Raw genomic sequence first — 21,650 nt, forward strand, 5'->3', positions numbered from 1 at the left:
TCCACAAACTTTTGTCAATTTGAATTATAAGTTTATTTTGAAAAAAAATTGTAAATATTAAAACATCCAACTACAATTATATCATTTTGTTAATTTATTGTAATAAAAATAGTTATATTTAAGATAAAAAAATTAATCAAACTTCTTTCTTAATATTATAATTTTATCTTTTTAGTTATGTAGTTTACTATCAATCTTATTTATGTTAGATACATTCATTTGAAAAATAATCACTAACAATATTTTACTTTTTAAAAAGCCAATCAATAATATATCTTTCTTTTAAATATATAATTTTATTTAATTACTCATTTCGCGTAGATAATAGTATTATCCTTGCGTTTACACAGTAAACGTACTAGTTGCTTAAAAGGGACAAAATAGAACGAGAATGATTAGCATCCGGGCAGCAAGCAAAGCGACACGCAGGACCGTTCGGGCAACGGGCAGCACTAGGCGCCGTTTTCAGAGTTCAGACCCTCGAAAACCCCACTGGAAGAGAGACGAAGCAAGGGGCAAGAGAGAGAAAGCACAGCGCATTTCTAGTGAGAGAAAGCACAGCGCATTTCTAGTGAGAGAAAGCACAGCGCATTTCTAGAGAGAGAAAGACGAGGACGAAAAAGGTACAAGGAACCGATTCTAGAGAGAGAAAGCGTGTTGAATTTCTAGAGAGAGAGAGCGGAGGGCGCGCGGGATGGTTCAGATCGCAAGGAGGAGGAAGAAGGGACGGCCGTCGAAGGCGGATCTGGCGCGCCGCTCAGGCCAGTCTCCGGCCGCCGCATCGCAGCCTGATTCTCGGCGGAGCCTCCGGCGCCGAAGCGTGAGGTACAACATCATCGACTACGACGGCGATTACCTCTCCGATGAGGAGGATGAGAGGAGGCGCGAGAAGAAGAAGCTGAAGCTCATGGCGAAGCTGAACCAGGACGGCGAAGAAGAAGAAGAGCGAGAAGAAGAAGAAGAAATCGAGACGACGCCGAGCCGCACTCGCGCCGAGCCGGTGGAAGAATACGATGACGACGAAAAAGAACAAGAGGAAGAGAACGAAAACGAACAAGAGGAAGAGAACGAAGAAGACAAAGACAGTGTGGTAATGCATTAGTGTGTATAAGGTTTTAAATTGCGGGTGCGGTTTCGTCGCGATCTTTGATGCCATTAGAAATTGCGGCCACAATCACAGTTGCAATGAGTGTCACTGAGATTCTTCTTTAGTGTAATAAAACTTGTCTCTATTTTCTCTCCCTAGATTTCTCTTTCCGTGTCGGGATCTAGAGAGAGATTAACTAACAGTTCAACTGTCAAAAGCTAACATGCACAGAATCTGATCTCTCTATGTACTCTCTCTGAATCACCAACACCTCTCTTACACTTCCTCCCTTACTCGAAGTGTGGCCGTTCCGATACTGACACACTTGACACACTCGAGACTTGTTCGTCAATTGTTTGACATTTCTTATTAGACATGTGACAAAAATTAGTTTTTGTTGGCTTAAACACTTAAAATGCTGTCACTTTTAAACAACTAATACACTTGAAAATCAAAGTTGATTTAAAAGGATGAATATATTATCAATTTAAATATTGTTATATTTATCCATATTTTCTTTAGTTAGAATGTGTTGTGTTGTGTTAGAGTCCGTGCTTCAAGGCTCTCTCTATGCATATGTATGTATATTTATGCTTATATTCTCTCTCTGTAGCTGTCTCTTTATTGTTTGTGTCTCTATCACAATCTCTATTATATAAATATATGTGATGAGTGAAGTGTTTGGCCTTTGGACGCTATTAATTGTGTGTGCGTTTGTTTGTTTGTTTCTAATGATGACAGGTAAAGGGCAGAAAAGTGGAATCGAAAGGGCTCCACTCTTTTCCTGTTTCAGGTTCGTGTGATTTTAATTGGGGTACTTGTTTTGTGGTTGTGGGTGTGATTTTTTTTCTTTCTATATTATATATAGACAATTTGAAAAGAAGAAGTGATGACTGCTGAAAGGGTACTAGTGATTTTGTTTCTGCATCGTCCTTTGTGTGTTTTCTCATCAATTTGTTTTTTTGTTTTTGTTTTTTTTTACTGGTAGGAGCTCCGGTGATTCTTCAATCTGGGATTCCATTGCCTGATAAGAGGACTCTGGAATTGATACTTGACAAGCTTCAGAAGTATGTTTCGTTTCCTGTTTTAAAGTTCTTCTTTGGGTTTGGTGTTTAACTGTTTATGGCGATGAGTAATTGCATTACGGTGCATGCTTTTGGGTACTGTTTTGTTTTCTGACTTGGGACTACTGGGGGTATCGATGATGGCAGGAAAGACACTTATGGTGTGTTTGCAGACCCTGTTGATCCAGAAGAGGTGTGTCGAATTATTTTTCCTGTGAGTTGTTAATCTTGCTTTTGGAAGACACCTGAGTTGGAAGTTTAAATTCTGTTTTTGACATGTAGCTTCCTGATTATCACGATGTGATCAAGCATCCCATGGACTTTGCCACTGTGAGGAAGAAGTTGGGAAATGAATCTTCTTATACTACCTTAGAACAATTTGAGGTATGCAAACTTGTCTCAGTTGGTCACATTATTGGAGTAGTTTTGTTTGTTTGTTTGTGATTTCAATTGTTTTGCAATTTGGTACTGGATTTGGTCCTTGGATGTTGATTGTGCTCTTCTACTGAGATATTACTTGTATGTGTTTGAACTTGATATACTTAGGATGCTCAGACTTGAGAGCTGAGACTCAAATTTAGGCATAGCATACCCTGCTCTGTCTTTTCTTTAATGGATTCAGCAAGGATGATTGTTGTCAATGATTTATCAGACTATCAGGAAAAAAATGTGGGTTGTTAGCAAGAGTCAGCCACATGTAGTTAGTACTTAGCATGTAAAGAAAACATTTGGAATGGTTAATTTCTTGATTGATTTAGCATATTGTCAAGTTTCAACAGGTCTTTTGTTGTATTACTTACACATGGTCATTGCATCATGTTATTAGGAAACTAAGTATGTGCTGCATATTTTAATTTCTTATTGGTTGATGCATCATCCCATGTTTATTGTACTGTTAAATGAAGTCTGTCAGGATTTTGCTAATACATGCTGAAAATGGCATATGCTACACTGTAACTAAAAAGTATCTACATTAACCTAGAGGATAGAAGAAATCTTTTCATTTTGTTTTTGATTGTAACCTGCTTGATTGGCATTGAATCATGATAGTCTAACACTCTAACTTGGTGTTAATATTACAGTTTAGCTTCATGAAGTACTATAATTTGTATGGGGAAGAAATTGATTTTTTTAATAATTTGTTTGCCTCTCTGCCTATTGTGGTTTTTCTCTGTACTGACAATTTTTAGATGCTTTTTAAACAATTGCAATTATGATGACAATATTCAAGAAATTTGAGAATGAACTTGCTTCTCTGTTAATAGATCCCTCTATTACATAAAATTCCAGAATATTGTTTCCTTTCTATCATCTTAACTGCACATTAATTGTTTTCCTACTTGAGTAAAAATTGGAAGACAATATTTACAAAACACTGACTTGTGAATGAAATTGTTGAATGCAGAGTGATGTATTTTTAATTTGCTCAAATGCAATGCAGTACAATGCACCGGAGACTATATACCACAAACAGGTATAAAGCTCAATTCTTCCATGTTCCCTTCCCAACAAACGTGAGTCAATAATTTTTTATTGTGCTTATTGTCTGTCCCCTATGTCACAGGCTCGATCAATACAAGAACTTGGACGGAAAAAATTTGAGAAGTTAAGGATTGGCTTTGAACGCTCTCAGATTGAGCTGAAATCAGAACAAAAAGCAGGATCCAATTATTTGGTTAAGAAGCAACCAAAGAAGCCACTTGCATGTGCCTCACAAGAACCTGTTGGCTCTGATTTCTCCTCAGGGGCAACTCTTGCTACTATTGCAGATGTACAGCCAACTTCCCATCTGATGCAAAGTGGTAGATGTGAGAGGACTGGCAATATTGGTGGTATTTTGGAGGCAAATGCTTTCTGGATTGATGCAAATCAAGAGAAAGCTGAAGATGTTTTGTCAGGTATGTCAGTAATGAGAACAAGCTATTATCTTTCTCCCCTGTTACATTTGCCCTCATTATTCCTATAATACTGTTAAAGGAGGATACTTATGTCAAAAGCTAGTTATTAATTCCATTTTGATTGTGTTGATTTATTGTTTCAGGGAAAGTTCTTCTCTCTAAGTGGGGAAGGAAGTCCTTTGTGCTTGACGAAAGTCGCCGTGCATCTTATAATATGTCCAATCTACCAATTGCTAGATCAGATTCAATATTTATGACCTTTGAGAGTGGAATGAAGCATCTAGTTACTGTGTGTATCAAAAGGACTGAATTCTTTTCCTTGTAATGTTGTCTTCCTTCTACTCATATTGTCAAAACAAAACATTACAAATTGTAATTTTTGGATACAGGTTGGACTTCATGCAGAATATTCCTATGCTAGGAGTGTGGCTCGTTTTAGTGCATCTCTAGGTCCTATTGCTTGGAAAATTGCTTCCCACAGGATTCATCAGGCACTGCCAGCTGGTTGTGAATTTGGTCGTGGTTGGGTTGGAGAGTATGAAGCACTTCCAACCCCAGTATTAATGGTTAATAATTGTGTCCAAAAAGAAACTAGTTTGGTTATGAAGTTGCATTCCGCTACCGAATTACCAAAGGCTGACCAAAATTGTAAGAATGTGGAATCCAGCATCGAGCATCCTGTTAATAGACAGATGCTTGAAGGAAAACATCCTTCAATGCCAGATTCCGAAGGAAAGCCTTTCTTTGGTTCTGCTGGAGTAAGGCTCAGTGCTCCTGTCAACATCCTAAATGAGGAGCAGAATGCCCAATCCAGGAAATTAGGCAATTCTGAGAGCAAGGGTTCGAAACAATTGGAGTTGAATTCTTTACCCTCAAGTAATCAGAATAATAAGGGTCTGGTTGCAAAGTTTACAAGTAATGCTCCTGCAGCTAATTCTCTTGCAGCAGAGTCCAAGCCCAGAGAGATGGCGTCACGGAACATGTTCAAACAGCCAGATACTAATGGAGTTGTTAATGGAGAGTTGGCTAATGTAAAAGTCACAAATACAAGTTTGAATAGACAGGTGACTGGTTCTTCACCTGAAAGTACATCAAACCAATCAAGCAGAGCAGCTCCTTCTGTTGTGCATGGGCAGGGTGCTAGTGACCCAGTTCAGTTGATGAGATTGCTCGCAGAAAGGGCTCATAAGCAACACACTTCTTCCAATGATTTGCTTGTTGATACTCCTCCAGTGACACTGTCAGGTCCATCTGGACAGAGAGATGACTCGGGCAATGCTTCAGCAGCAGCTGCCGAGGCATGGATGTCTGCTGGGGCAGGAGGGTTTAAACAAGGACCCAGAAATTCTAGTTCCCCCAAAAATCAGATATCTGCAGATTCCTTGTACAACTCAACAAGAGAGTTCCGTCAGCATATTTCAAGAATTCGGGGGGAGTTTCCCCCTGGTGGAATGCCTTTCCAACCGTTTCTAGCTGTTGCCGCTCAACCTATTCATACAGGTGCTGTTTCACTGTTTCCAAACCAGCCTATGGTTCCTCAGTTAGCATCTTTTGACCAATCTAGATTTCAAATTCAGTCCCCTTGGCGAGGTCTTAGTCCTTGTAGCCTGTCAAGGCAGAGAGAGGAAGCCCTTCCACCTGACTTGAATATTGGTTTTCAATCTCCAGGGTCTCCTGCAAAACAAACTTCTGGTGTCCCTGTTGACTCACAGCAACCAGACCTAGCTTTGCAGCTATGATGAGGCATTGCTGTCATGGTATGGATGTTTCCACTTGAATTGGACTGGTCATGGAATTTGCAGCTCCTGTCATCGAATGTTGAATTTTGATCTTGAAGGCTTGCATAGTAAATGCGAAAATGCCAAAGTCTACCCGGGTTGATGACTACTTAAATTTGTATGTATATCTGAATTGGTGGTATGACATCACTTCTTAATTATGCTATTATTTTGTACACGAGATTTGCATGTTACTAATGGAAAGCGATTGCTTTTGTCTTTTTCCTTATTTTGTACATCAGTTCTTAACTCTATTTTGTACATAAGTTCCAGGCCTATAAAGCAAAGACTTGTTCTCCTTTGATAAGGTATTCTTTGAAAGTTTAGCAAATTATATTATTGAGCCATATCTATTTTCCATCTGGCACCCATAAAGTATTTCTTGTCTTTGAAGCAATAGTTGATTATCTTTTCTGCCACTCTTAATCACCTGTACACAAACCAGTGTTGTCAAATGACGGTTATGGCAGCGCCATGACAGTATGGTGTGCGGGTTTCAAATGGAGGTGCCATGGCGGCTGCCATAGGCTTAACGGTGGTGACAGAATGACGGTTATGGCGGAAGAAGCTTTTTTTTTAAAAAAAATTTCCCAAAATTACAGATTGGATCGTCTTGGGCTGACCCGACCCAACCCCAAACCCGGTTTTCGAATCAAAATGGAATGAACAGCACGCAGCACATGAACTCCCGAACTCCAAAGCGAGCACCACGCGAACTCCAGCGCAAGCACGAGCATGAGCAGCACCCACCAACATGAGTTCTCTCACGGTCTCACCCGAAGTCAACGACAGCATCATGCACGCGAGCAATGAACGGCGACGGTGACAGCAGCAACGGCTACAGACTGCGTGATGGCAACACCCTGTTTTTTTGTTCTGTTTTTTTTGTTTGACACTTTTTTTTTTAATTTTTGGTTCTGTTTTTTTTTTTTTTTTTTTTTCTGTTTGACACTCTTTTTTAATTTTTGGTTCTGTTTTTTTTTTCTTTTTTTCTGTTCAGTCCTCTTCTACTAATTATAATGGCTGAACCATCATCTAATGCTGTAACCTTTACTTTGTACTTTGCATTATGTTTTTTATCCTTTTGTTATTTTGAACTTTTGAATGAGTTTATTTGGTGTTGGTTATTGTGTGAACTCATAAAACTTTTTTAGTTTATTTAAATGCAATTCATTGTTTTTTTAATTTTTTATCTATTGTTTTGTTAATATATATATATATATATATATTGTCCGTCATGACGTCTGTCATTTGTTGCTACGCCATCTTTCATATTTTTGTGGTGGGTTTTTGACTTTTCGTCATAAATCGCTATCCGTCATTAACAACATTGACACAAACATGAGGATGTACATGTATGAATGGAAAGAGAAAAATGTCCATTTCTCTTTTCCCCTTTCCCCAAAGGATAGGCTTAGACACGCCGAAGCGCTTACATGAAACCAAACAGCGGATGGTGGTTCCAAGGCTTTAAGGCACTTGATGGCAGTTACCAACAACCAAAATTGGATACTCTTTGAACATACAAAATTGGTTCTGCTTGGCAGCTTTCTGTTGGATTTAGATCCTTTTTCATTGTGTTCCTTCCGATCTGTCAAAAACATCACCATTACTAATGTTCATTGAATCCTGAAGATTCAGAGAAGCAACAGAAGATGCTTAAGGATGACAAAATCATGAAAGTTTCTAGCTCCAATGTAAAGAAGAATTTGCTTGTTGATTTCCTTTGTTTGTTGCTTGCCCTCTGGTTGATTACTATAAGCCACATTTGCAAAACAATGTGGCTCATTGAACTAGTTGGAAATGCAAAATAATGGTCGACAATGGAGCAATTGAAATTTTAAGCCACTAATTAGTTGCCAACAAAACATGTCAAACTGGCGAGGTTGCATGAAGTCTAGAATTGAGGCAACTCTTAGAAGCTTGATGATCCAAATTCTGAGGGTGAGGACCACAAGATCTATGAATTTATCTGATGCTCCGTTAGAAAAGTTCAAACGTTATGTTATGACATTCTCTGGAATTTGTAATTCGGTAGCACGTGATGCTATTTCCTATATATACTCCATTAATTGTTACTTCTAGTCTTTTTATTGGGAATCTTTTGAGAGAAACTGTCTTCATCTTTTTTATAATAAGATTCACTCTGAATTGTTTAATGCATAATCCTTCGTCTCTAATTATAAGTTTTTTTTCAAAAATTTATTTATTCTTTTTTTGTAAGATTTTTTTAATTTTTAGATATATTGATTTTTTTCTTACATATTTTAACTTAATTATTCTTTCTCTAAACAATAATAAAAAACAATTAAGAGGATAAAAAAATAAGAAAATGATTATTTTGAAATGATAATACACATAATTGATAAATTTAATGTGATAAATTAAATTAATTATTTTTTTTAAAGAATGTGAATTAATTGAAAGAGTTTTATAATTAGGAATGAAGAGAGTATTTCTTTTAAAATAAAAATATCCTTAGTGCAGATGGATTAATTGATTAGGTGACAACAGATTAAGAGAATGAAATTTCAATAAAGATAATTCTGAAACAAATTTATACAAAATGTTAATAAATTGAATACATTTTAAATTTCATAATTCTTATACACGTGAAGTATTTAAGAGAATCTTATATGTAAGACTACATAATATTTACCATAAGTTATTAGTCCAAATAGTATTTGTTAAGAAAGATTTTGAAATTAAGTTTTACAAATGAAAAAAAAAATGTAATTAAAAAGAAAAATTATATTAATGGTGGTCAATCATATTCTCTGGTACAAATTAACTAGTGACAAGATTGTACATACTTCACAGTTTACACTAATAATACGCTTATAAAAGTTCACTTAATATTTAATGAAAAAAGTGGAGATCCTTGTTAGTTGTTACTTTTTAAAGTGGAGATCCTTATAACAATAATTTCTTAATAAATAAAATGTATTTAAGTTTCAAATATTCTAATCTCAATTTTCATATTCTTCGAAGAACAATGTTATTTATACAATAATTTTTTTAACAATTCTTACCACATTCACTTTTTTGTATTTTTTTCTGATCACATAATTTATCGTATTGTTTTCTGTTAAGCAAGTGGTTAAGGGGTTCAAATTCCAAATCTTGTGTATGGAGAAAATCAGTTTGAAAAAGAGACAACCCACCCGCTTTAAGTCTTGATGAACGATTGGAGATACTCCTTGCAATCATATACATATAAAAAATATACTCTCTTTTCTTAACTCTCTTACGTACTACTATAATATATCGTAAAAATTAGACTGATAAAAAAATATATATCACAATTTTTTTATATCTTCCTTGTTAATAACTTGTAAAATATTGAGGTATACATATTTGCTGCGTGGAAAAGAATCTCTTGCTTTTGCCCATCAGTGTGACACCCTCTACCCCTCACATATATATTAATAAAGGAATAAAAATTCAAATATTAATTAAAAGTATTTTTAAAACATTTTTAAATACAAGCTTTTCAAATGGGTAAAAGGCTCACATTCACTTTCTTCTACATCATATTCAAACTTGTCCAAATAAATAATAAAGTCATCTCGACTCAAAGAAAGTCATATAAGTCTCATACAATTAATATAGAACCTATATCCTAATGTCACATCCTATCAGAGCGTGGTGTTCACGTGTCCTCTAGCATGAGGTTCTTCATAGTCATCCACCTATTCGTCTGCTCCCCCGAACACAAGTTCAAGATCATCACATGATCCAAACACAACAACACACAGGGAGTGAGTTATCACATTCCTAGCTAATAGAGAAACAAGACAATTAAATATACATATTATATAAATGAGATACCACTTGCTTAAACATAGCTCGCGTAACTTCACCACTTCGTCATTCAAAATTCACTTTTCAATTATCAATCACATTACACAAGAATCCCACACTTCGATCAAGATATAATAGCACATCAATTAGCAAGCATATGCAATAGTTATGCTAAGACTCAATTCTATATGCAATGTGGTACCATGTCAGTGAAAAACCACCCTGGGGCGCTTAGGAGTACATAACAAGACACACCACACAATGGGTTTATCAGGTCACTCTCACTAAGTAAGATCATAGGGAGACCAGTCAGGGTCACGATGTTTTGCGAGAATGCTCCAACCATATGAGATCAGCATAGGCTTAAAGGAGCACTCAAACCCGGTGACCCCCAAGGCCTACACTCCGAAGAGTCCGTCAGGGCCTCTCCCTCCTGATTCAGGTCCAACCCCTAAAATAATTTTTTTTACATGCAGACACTGCTCATGAATTATACAATACCCACGACCTTACACTCGTGTTTTAAACACGTTCAACACAATTGCGCTACGATTTAACACTGGTTCCTAAATAGGAAACCTACATTTTCTCTTTAACACTGCGCATCAACGCTTTTCTCAAGATAACGCTGGTCGGGTATTGTACAATTCATAGCTTACAACACAAGTAATTTCACATCAAGTGTTAACTACACACTTATCCACAACTAGAACTCATTCACAATTTCACATCTCATAGTGTCACAATCCACCATCACATGTTTACAAGTATCTCACAAATTAACACATGTTCAACTTTACACTTATACTCAATCTCAATAACAATATTATAATCTCAAAGCAACATGTTCTTCTACAATTCATCACATACTCACAATTTGAATCATCATTTCATATCCTCAATATAACAATTTATATAAAACACTATCACAACATTAGGACTAAAACCCCTTAACTAATATTACACAATTATATCAAAATCATAGGTCAAAATATACAAATATCAAGAGCACAATTTATCAAGCAATTTTCATTAGGACATCAATATTTTATTTATAATCATAAAGGAAAAATTGCAATTTAACAAACATCCCAAAATAAAATTCCAATTTAATCCTCTAAGGATCCCTACACATGTTCTCACTAATCCCCAACTGTGAATAACTCATCCCTTACCTCTAAGCGGGCTCACGTGTCTTCAGCCAGCGATAGCAACACCTCTAGCGGTTCCCGGAAATTCTTTCAATTATTCATCCGACTGCTCCGATAGAATTCCCAAACGTCAGAGAGACGGAGAAGAGATTGAAACCTCCACTTGTACTGTCTTCATACGATTCCTTTTTCTCCCTCCACGAATATTATCTCGCAAATCCCAACGGTGGAAGCGTGCGGAATTGAATTTCGAACAACATATCCAAATTATTTCACAATAATCCAACGGTTAACGAAACCGGGATCGTAGTTTTACCAAGACAGCTCTGGGTTTCTGCGGGAAAGAAAAAGGCTACAATGCGAAGGGTTTTTCTCTCAGTTCAGACATGATATCAAAATTCCCAACGGTGAGAATGCTCGGAATTATGTTGCGAACATGATACTCAAATTTCACGACGATCCAACGGTGAACGGGTTCGAGATCGTCGTTTTTCTGAGACTGGTTTGGTGGGCTGCGGAAAAAAGAAAGGGTTTTGAGAGGAGAAGGGGAAAAACGAAAATGAGGCCAAAAGGAGGCAGCTGACTTAACATAACTATTTATACCTAGGGTACTCAGCCTATTATTTGCTCTATATTTATTTATTTATTTATTTATTACTAAAAAGCTTTTTAAATTTATTTACGAAAAATTGGGATGTTACAATCAGTCAAGACAAAAAGGAACTACTTATGGATAAAAGTCTTAGAACGAAGCAAGAAATTAGTAGGCACACTATACCCAAAACAAAATTTTATTTTGAAAGAAGCATTAGCCAGTTATCAAATATCCATCCACAACCTTTCTCAGCTGTGTCCTACGTAGACATGAGAATATATTCTAAATAATCAAGGAGATCGAAGTGGATAAAAAAATTCTTTCTCCAATCTTCAGGATTTTACCATAAAACCAATAGTAACTTGCACAAAATCAAACAGCATACGTAGGACATAGTTCTAACTTAAGCTTGCATAACACCATCTTTTCTAATGCTTGTTTGTTGGTTTTTAGAGAATGAATGCAGTAAAAAAAAAAACAGAAATAAAATACTGAAGGATATATGCTTTGAAGGGAAACGAATTGGGAGAATGTTTTATTCAGTTGCAAACGTATACATTTATATATGCTGTAGAAAATAGAAAATAAACTAACTTAGATAAATCAAAATTGCTTTCTCCTAAAGTTTAGGAACAACTTTCTAACAAATTGCAATAACTACTTTGATTAGGAGGACTTATTCAAAAACAGAAAAATTGAAAAGAAATAATGATCACGTTGTAGTCCAAAGCAGTTTCTTAACACTTCTCCTTGTTTTAAGATCTGCAAAGTCCTAACTTCTGTTTGAGAAACTCGAACTTGCTAACTGGCAATTGCTTGGTAAATAAATCTACAACTTGGTTCTCTGTTTTGCAGTGGACAAGACTAACAGCTCCATCTTTCTGTACTTCTCTTACAAAGAACAACTTGATATTGAAATGCTTAGTTTTTCCATGAAAGACAGGATTGTGGGAAATAGCTATGGCAGCTTTGTTGTCAACAAGAATCTCAGTGCTCTCATTCTGCTCCATGTTAAGATCAATCAACATTTTTTTTAGCCACAAAGCTTGATTAACAGCAGCTGCAACAGCAAAAAATTCAGCTTCTACTGTAGATTGAGCAACATTCTCTTGTTTTTTTTTAGCTCCATGAGAAGACACCTGATCCAAAGCTGAAATTGTACCCTGAAGTACTTTTCATATCATCAATTGAATCACCCCAGTCACTGTCAGAGAAGTCTATCAGCTTGAACTTTCCAGTTTTCTTGTACTTGATGCCAAAATTGCAAGTTCCTTTAACATATCTAATAACTCTTTTTGCAGCCTTGAGATTCATTTCACTTGCACAATGCATAAACCGAGACAAAATGCTTACAACATTTAGGATGTCAGGCTGAGTTGCTGAAAGGTACAACAAACATCCAATCATGCTTCGGAAGTGTGTTTGATCTATCTTCTCGGTTCCATCTTCCTTGCAAAGCCTTTCCTTTTGATTCATCGGAGTGTTCATTTCTTTGCATTCTTCAAGTTTAAACTTCTTTAAAATCTCTTTGGCATACTTCTTTTGGCAGACAAAGACTTCATGTTCTCCTTGTTTAATTTCCATTCCAAGAAAGAATGTCATTAACCCAAGATCTGTCATCTCAAACACCACCATCATCTCTTTCTTGAACTTCTCTACAAGACTTGAATTGCTACCTGTCACATAAAGATCATCCACATACAATGAAATGATAAGAATATCAGCTCCATCTATTTTGACATATAATGTTGACTTTGACAGACTTTTAGAAAACCCCAAGTTCAGCAAATGCTCATCTATTCTGCTGTTCCATGCTCTTGGAGCTTGATTAAACCCATAATGGGCTTTCTTGAGAAGATAAACTTTATTTTCTTCTTCATCCTTTATAAAACCCTGAGGTTGCTCAACATAAATTTCTTCTTGTAGGAAGCCATTTAAAAATGCTGATTTAATGTCAAGTTGATAAATTCTCCAATTCTTCTGAGCAGCCACAGCAAGCAACAACCTGATGATGTCTAACCGAGCAACTGGAGCAAATGTTTCTGAGTAATTTACTCCAAACACTTGAGCGCAGCCCTTCACAACGAGTCTTGTCTTATGTTTATTGATAGAACCATCAACATTAAGCTTTGTTCTGAACACCCATTTGACTCCAATCACATTCTTGTCTTGAGGTCTTTCTACAAGATGCCAAGTTTGGTTTTTCTCTATCATTGATAGCTCCTCCTTCATTACAGCAACCCAAACTTGATTTTTCTTGGCTTCTTCATAATTTTTAGGCTAACATACAACAATGTTACATCTGTCATAGATATCAGAGAGCAGTCTAGTACCTCTAACAGGAACATCATCAACTAACTCATTCTGCCAACCTTCAATTTCGGAACTTGGTGCATGAAATTTCAAGTTTAGATGTTCAGAGGCATGATTTTTCATCTTTGGATCATCCCAACTCCATTCTTTATCTTCTGCAAAGTGCACATCCCTACTAACAACAATTTTTCCAGTTTGTGGTTGGAAGATTTTATAGGCTTTGCTTGTTGTACTGTAGCCTATAAAGATGCCTGGTGATGCTCTTTTATCCAGCTTATCTCTCTTGCTGGCTGGAACGTGAGTAAAACACAAGCAACCAAATATTTTAAGAAATTTCAATGATGGTTTGTAACCATACCAGGCCTCAAATGGTGTTTGATTCATCAATGCCTTCGTGGGAAGTCTATTTTGAAGAAAAACATGTGTTTGCTGCCTTCGCCCAGAACTTCTTTGGCAAATTCTTCTTATACAACATGCATCTTGTCATCTCTAGTATATATCGATTTCTTCTCTCACTAACTCCATTTTGTTGTGGAGTATAGGGAGTGGTGAATTGATGTTCAATGCTAGAATCTTCACAAAATAGGTTGAATTTTTCAGATGTGTACTTTGTTCCATTGTCTGACCTCAAAATTTGAATTTTTAGACTGCTTTCATTCTTAACCTTGACTTTGAACTTCCAAAATATTTCAGCCACCTCTGATTTGTACTTGAAAAAAAAAATCCAACACATTCTGGTGAAGTTATCAACAAATATAATGTAGTAAAGATTGCCTTTTAATGAAGGAGTTCTTTGTGGCCCTGCAACATCTGTGTGGATCAATTGCAACTTTCTTGACGCTCTCCATGTTGCCTTTGGAAAAGGTTTTCTATTTTGCTTTCCAAATTGACAGGCCTTGCAGATTGAAATTTGATCATTAAGCTCAAGAACATCAAGTGCCAACCCTTTTTCAGTTAGCTGCTGCAATCCTTGTTGATGATAATGCTTGAGCCTCTTGTGCCAGACTTCTGCGAGATCTTCCTTGAGCGAGAAAACAGCTTGCTCCTCCTCCAATGGATTTAGAGTAAAACTTTTCCCTTTCATTTTCACCTTGAAAATATCTTAACCAATTGCATCTTTTATCAAGCAATATTTGTCTTCAAAAACAACTTTAAATCCTCTATCAATCAATTGACCAACGCTTAGCAAACTTTGGTCAATTTTAGGAACAAAGAGAACGTCAGGAATAAGCTTTGTGCCAGCATAACTTGTGATTGCAACTGTCCCTTTTCCTCTAACTGAGATAGAATCGCCATTTTCAATTCTGACTTTGGTGATATTGGTTGGCCTCAAATCTCTAAAGAGTGCTTTGTCAAAAGTTATATGGTTGGTACAACCACTATCAATCAACCAACTTTCACTTGATTCACTACTCAAGTAACAAGTGGCCACAAACAATTGATCTTCCTCTTCCTGATTAGCAGTGAGCTCCTTCACCTTGATGATTTTTATTGTGGAAAATCATAGCTTCATGCCCCATTTGGTTGCACTTACTGCATTTTGCATATGGTCTCTTCCAACATCTGAATGGAGGGTGACCCATTTTGCCGCAATGCTGACAAGGAGGGTAACTTTTCTTTTTACCATTTCCTTTGTTGGGATTATTTGCACTGCTTTCATTGCTGGTTGGATGATTCTTCTTGTATTTTTTCCTTTTCCAAGTTCCATCTTGTTGGCTCTTAGCTAGTAGAGCACTTTCAACAGCATGTTCTTGCCTCATCAATCTTTGTTGCTCTTGGGCTTGCAAGGCGTGTATCACTTCTGCCAAAGTGATCTTGGAGAGATCCTTTGCGTTTTTCAATGAAGCAATAGATGTTTCGTACTTTTCCGGCATTGTTACCAGAATTTTCTCGACAATTCTGGAATCAGCAAAATCACTTCCCAACAATTTTATCTTGTTGGCAATACTCAACAATTTGTTTGATTATTCTTTGATTGTCTCAGATTGTTTCATCCTTTGCAGCTCAAATTCTCTCCCTTAAATTAAGTACTTGCATACCTCGTATTTTTTTGTCCCTTGCATATTCTTCCTTCAAAAATTCCCAAATTTCTTTGGGTGATTTGAGAGTCATGATTCTAGTCTGGATCATTTTTGAAACACCAGCAAACAAGCATGACTTTGCCTTTGCTTTCCTCGTTTTTCCTTCTTTGTGGTTTTTTATTTGGGCCATGGCGGGATTTTCAGGCAACAGTTGAACAACATAATTCTCTTCCACAACATCCCATAAATATAGTCCCTCTAGATAAAACTGCATTCTCACTGACCATAGGTCATTACCTTCGCCATCAAAGAGTGGAAGAGCGACTTGAGAGAAATTTCCTTCCCCTTCCATTTCACAGGTCTCGTATGAAGATAGCTCTAGATACCAGCGGTTGGTTTTTAGAGAATGAATGCAGTAAACAAAAAACAGAGAAATAAAATACTGAAGGATATATAATTTGTAGGGAAACGAATTGGGGGAATGTTTTATTCAGCTGCAAACGTATACATTTATAAATGCTGCAGAAAATAGAAAAGAAACTAACTTAGATACATCAGAATTTCTTTCTCGTAAAGTTTAGGAACAACTTTCTAACAAATTGCAATAACTACTTTGATTAGGAGGACTTATTCAAAAACAGAAAAACTGAAAAATAATGATCACGTTGCATTTTTTGGCTCTTGGATTTTTTGGCTTTGTACTTCTTCCTATCTCTAAGCATGCAAACTTCACCTTCGCATATAAACTCTTTGGATTCTGAGGACTCAGAGAAGCAGCAATAGTGAAAGAAAGACAAAGCCATGGACTGATCAAGCTTGAAGCCACGTACAAGAAAGAAAAAATTAACAAAGTGGCTTGCTTATTTATTTGCATGCCTGATATGATGCTATATTTAACATATAATATACTAATATGAACACATTTTTGTGATGTAGTGGGTGACAAGTAGCATATGAAAAAACATTAAAATAATGGTCAAAGATTGCACAATCTGTCAGTGTCAGCAATGAAAACACGTCTTGTTGCTTTGTTGACAATTGTTAGGGACAAGAGTAGTTGCCACGAAACACAGTTGGACTGTCATGGTAGCTGAAGTCAACAACAATGGATGAATGCCAAATGAAGGAGTAAATAAATAACCACTTTCTTCCTTGATGTAGGATGGCAAGGGGCAGGTAGGATTGGTGATGAATTTGGTTCTCTTGTGTCCCCACAAAAGGTGGAGCGGATAGGTTATAAAAGTGAGGGATTTAAAATTTAAATACTTATCTCCATTTTCATGGGATGTTATCGGATTTGAATATACTTTGTGGATAATTTAATTTACTATACACTATTTTATAATTTTAATTTACTTATATATTTGTAAATAAATTATATATTAAGTTTTTAATTATATTTTTATCCAAATAATATATAAATATAATGAAAGAAATTAAAGATAAAAATGTATATTTTAAGTTTGTTATTTAAGTTAATTGATTTATATTTTTGAAAATTATAGAAATAAAATATTATATATATATATATATATATATATATATATATATATATAATGCATATATATGTTGTGAAATTTTTTTTATAAAAAATATAATGGTGACGAGTATAGATATGATGAATATAATTTGATACTTATTTTCGCTTCAAAAGTTCGAATAATATCCATATCTAATCAAAGCAAATATTTTCCATCAAAGTTCGAACCAGTTCGAAGTGGTGCTCACGGGTATGAGATTATTATTTGTCATGCCGCTAGGTGAAGAAAGTGAATCCATGTTGTCACATAAATTTGTAAATCAAAGAAAATTCACCCCTTGAAAATATAATTCTTCACTTACATTAGTTTAAGTTTTTAAGGCATGTGTGAGTGATAATATAATATATGTAAATATAAAAGATTTAGATATGTTTAAGGTTATTTTATTTGAACTCATTGTCATTAATGACATAACATCGTCTCAATTAGTCATATATATTAAGAACAACAATTACTTACATATATTGATAACAACAAGTTGTCATGTAAATAAGTTAATAGTAGACTTCATATTTACACACTTACACTAATTCAACCCGAATACATTTAAAAGATGCATGATTCACCCAACTTAAAAAGCTAACTGAGTGGCCTTCTTAATGTGGCGTAGGTTTTAAGTAAAGAATTACTAAAATGTTCACCAATAGAGAAGTAAAGAATTACAAAAACTTGATGCTCAGGAAAGAATTTAGGGAAACTTGCAGAATCTATCTTTTCTAAATAAGAGGGCGAATAATCTTCAAGGTATTTCGGAGGGAAAAGGAATAAAAAATAGAACCATTCATTTAATTGGAGATATATAAAAGCTCCATTTTCTTCTACGGACTAGAAGTAAGCGTTGACTATAAATTTAAATTTATACACATCTAAATATGTAAATCAATTTAAATGTCATATTCAGATCAAACAATGGAAGCAAAAGAAGCGCAAGCGTACCTCCAACCATTACAGATCGAACGCGAAGCGACGCAAGCACGAACCCAAAGGTAACTTTGTTTTTTCAGACCTTTACTTACTTTGAATAGATGGTGTATTTTTTTTCTGAATAAAGAAGTAGACTTGGTGATACAAAACTGAGAGCACTCCATCCTATTTATAGAGTCTGCCCATCACAGAGCTCACCAATTTGTATTAGAATGTGGGTTTGAGGATAGGGACGTGAGTTTGTTACTGAACGTGGCAAAGATAAGGGTTGAACATGGGAGGAAAATGGACCAGATTTAGAAAATAAATTCTCGAAAAAACTACAATGGGAAAAAATAGTGGAAGGACAACGTGGACCCATCCGAAATTCCATCATTCTCCCACTTGGTTCATTTAACTCAATATCAACCATAACAAGAAACATAATATATGAGTTATGACAATAGGTTCTCTGATGATGAGTAATATCTTCCATGTACCATAATATATCAAGTCTTTCAACACTAGCTCTCAACTTAATGAATAAACCATATGTTTATTCTAGATCTAAACTGAATGATTTTTCTCGAAATAAATAAATATGTGCACAAATCCATATGAGAAAATATCTAACTGAATAAGAGTTTCATTGAAAATAACAAATGTACGTACAATGAAATTACATCATGGAACCAAGTCTCATTCATACTACATGATCCTTAAAATTCTTTGGTGGCATGCCTTTAGTTAAAGGATTAGCAATCATCAACTCAGTGCTGACGTGTTCAATGACCACTTTCTTCTCTTTAACACGTTCCTTTATGGCTAAGTACTTGATGTCGATGTGCTTACTTCGACTTCCACTTTTGTTGTTTTTAGCCATAAACACCGCTGTAGAGTTGTCACAGTACAACTTTAATGGCTTGGAAATAGAGTCCACAACTCTAAGGCCATACATGAAACTCTTCAACCATACACTATGCGAGGTAGTCTCAAAACAGGAAACGAACTCAGCCTCCATAGTGGAAGTAGTAGTTAAGGTTTGCTTGGTACTTCTCCAAGATACAGCTCCACCGACTAACATAAAAATATAACCAGATGTTGATTTTCGTGAATTAACGCAACCAGCAAAGTCTGAATTGGAGTAGCCAATCACTTCCAGACAATTAGTCCGTCTATACATGAACATGTAATCCTTTGTCCCTTGAAGATATCTCATTACTTTCTTTGCAGCTTTCCAGTGGTCAATACCTGGATTACTCTGATATCTTCCCAAAACTTCAACAACATATGCAATGTCAGGTCTGGTGCATATTTGAGCATAAATAAGGCTTCCAATAGTTGAAGCATATGGAGTATTCTTCATGTGTTCCCGCTCAAAATCATTTTTCGGGCACTGACTCAAAGCGAGTTTGTCACCCTTCACAATGAGAGCTATACTTGATGAACAATCTTTCATGTTAAATCTCTCTAAAACTTTGTTAATATAAGTTTCTTGAGACAAACCCAAAATGCCTCGAGATCTTTCCCTATGGATCTTAATGCCAATGACATAAGATGTCTCTCCCATATCCTTCATATCAAAGTTCTTCAAGAGAAAATGTTTCACCTCATATAGCAAACCCTTATCATTAGTTGCAAGCAAAATGTCATCCACGTATAACACAAGAAAACAAATCTTACTCCCACTAACCTTTTGGTATATACATTGATCCATGATGTTCTCTTCAAAGCCAAATGAAGTAATGACATCATGAAACTTCAGATACCATTAGCGGGAGGCTTGTTTCAAGCCATAGATTGATTTATTAAGCTTGTAAACTAAGTGCTCACCTTTAGTAGAGGAAAATCCTTTAGGTTGTTTCATGTAAACCTCTTCCTCTAAATGACCATTAAAGAATGTCGTTTTCACATCCATTTGATGTAACTCAAAGTCAAAATGAGCTACTAATGCCATAATTACTCGAAAGGAAGCTTTCTTAGATACAGGAGAAAAAGTCTCTGTGTAATCAATTCCTTCTCTTTGAGTGAACCCTTTGGCAACAAGTCTTGACTTATGTCTCTCAATGTTGCCTTGTGAGTCTTTCTTGGTTTTAAAAACCCATCTACATCCAATTGCTTTTACACCACTAGGAGACTGTACGAGATCCCAGACTTGGTTAAACGCCATAGAATCCATCTCATCTTTCATGGCATTGTGCCACAAGTTTGATTCTTTAGAACTTATGGCCTATGAAAATGTTTCAGGATCATTTACAACTCCAATGTTGTAATCCAATTCTTGTAGATACACTACATAATCACTAGGAATTTTTGACCTTTTGACTCTAGTAGATCTTCTTAATGTTACCTCATCACTTTCTTGAGGAACTTGTTGCTCAACTGGTTGTTCAATAGGTTGTTCAACATTATCTTGATATTACTCATCAATAACTTGATCTGTATGATTGTTTCCAATAATTTGTGGATTTCCAATCATTGGTTGTCTAACACCAGTTTGTACTTGAAGGGTGTGAATGACAATCAATCTGTCACTTGAGCTAGTGGGTTGAGCTTCATAGTGATCCTTTTCAAAAGCAATGTCCTGAAATTGATCACTCCTACTAATCAAGTCATTCTTAAGAAATTTTGCATTTCTTGATTCCACAATCCTAGTTCTATGTGATGGACAATAGAATCTATACCCTTTGGACTTTTCAGCATATCCAATGAAATATCAACTAATAGTCCTTGGGTCTAGTTTCTTCTCTTGTGGGTTATAAACTCTCACTTTAGATAGGCATCCCCAAACGTGTATATGTCGCAAACTCGGTTTCCAACCTTTGAATAACTCGAAAGGTGTCTTTAAGAGAGCCTTGGTTGGAACTCGATTTAGTATACACACAACTGTCTTTAATGCTTCAATCCACAAGAATTGAAGAAGTTTTCTATTACTTCTCATACTTCTTACCATGTCCATTAAAGTTCGGTTTCTTCTTTCTGCCACACCATTCTGATCCGAAGAACCAGGCATAGTGTACTGGGCAACAATCCCATGTTCCTGAAGAAACTTTGCAAATAGACCATGTGCTTGTCCATTCTCTGTGTATCTACCATAGTACTCTCCACCTCAATCAGATCTCATGATCTTAATTTTCTTTCCACATTATTTCTCGACTTCAGCCTTCAAAAATTTTAAAGGCATCCAAAGCTTCATCCTTAGTACGAAGTAAGTAGAGATACATATATCGTGAATAATTGTCTATAAAGGTGATAAACTATTTCGAACTACTTGCATCCATATCTGGACAACAAATATCTATATGTATGATTTCTAATAGGTTTAAGTTTCTCTTTGCACCTTTTTTAGACTTGTTAGTTTGCTTACCCTTAATGCAATCCACACAAGTCTCAAAATCAATAAAATCCTAAGTACTAAGTACTTCTTCATTTACCAATCTCTTAATTCTCTCAATAGAGATGTGTCCTAATCTACGGTGCCACAACATAGAGGAT

At 35.8% G+C, this 21,650-nt stretch overlaps 1 protein-coding gene across 2 annotated transcripts; it reads left to right on the top strand.

The window, feature by feature from the left end:
• The first annotated feature begins 405 nt into the window (after positions 1-405).
• Positions 406-6,047, top strand: LOC100793896 (uncharacterized). 2 transcript variants are annotated; one of them, XM_041011934.1, is made up of 10 exons: positions 406-1,090; positions 1,829-1,880; positions 2,076-2,154; positions 2,299-2,344; positions 2,434-2,535; positions 3,557-3,625; positions 3,716-4,049; positions 4,193-4,338; positions 4,439-5,549; positions 5,718-6,047. In XM_041011934.1, exons 1-10 carry the CDS (start codon positions 695-697, stop codon positions 5,786-5,788), a joined length of 2,406 nt encoding a protein of 801 aa, XP_040867868.1. In that variant the 5' UTR covers positions 406-694; the 3' UTR covers positions 5,789-6,047. The 2 variants fall into 2 exon arrangements, with proteins under 2 accessions (XP_040867868.1, XP_003553076.1); XM_003553028.5 differs by having other exon boundaries at positions 4,439-6,047.
• The last annotated feature ends 15,603 nt before the right edge of the window (positions 6,048-21,650 follow it).

This window comes from Glycine max, chromosome 18 (genome assembly GCF_000004515.6).
Source record: "Glycine max cultivar Williams 82 chromosome 18, Glycine_max_v4.0, whole genome shotgun sequence".
Lineage (NCBI taxonomy): Eukaryota > Viridiplantae > Streptophyta > Magnoliopsida > Fabales > Fabaceae > Glycine > Glycine max.

Bases quoted from the DNA above. Each gene is read 5' to 3' on its own strand.
- LOC100793896 (XM_003553028.5), top strand. From the start codon at position 695: ATGGTTCAGATCGCAAGGAGGAGGAAGAAGGGACGGCCGTCGAAGGCG. The intron at 3,626-3,715 runs GTATAAAGCTCA...CCTATGTCACAG, and splicing joins AGACTATATACCACAAACAG to GCTCGATCAATACAAGAACT. The intron at 4,050-4,192 runs GTATGTCAGTAA...TTATTGTTTCAG, and splicing joins AGCTGAAGATGTTTTGTCAG to GGAAAGTTCTTCTCTCTAAG.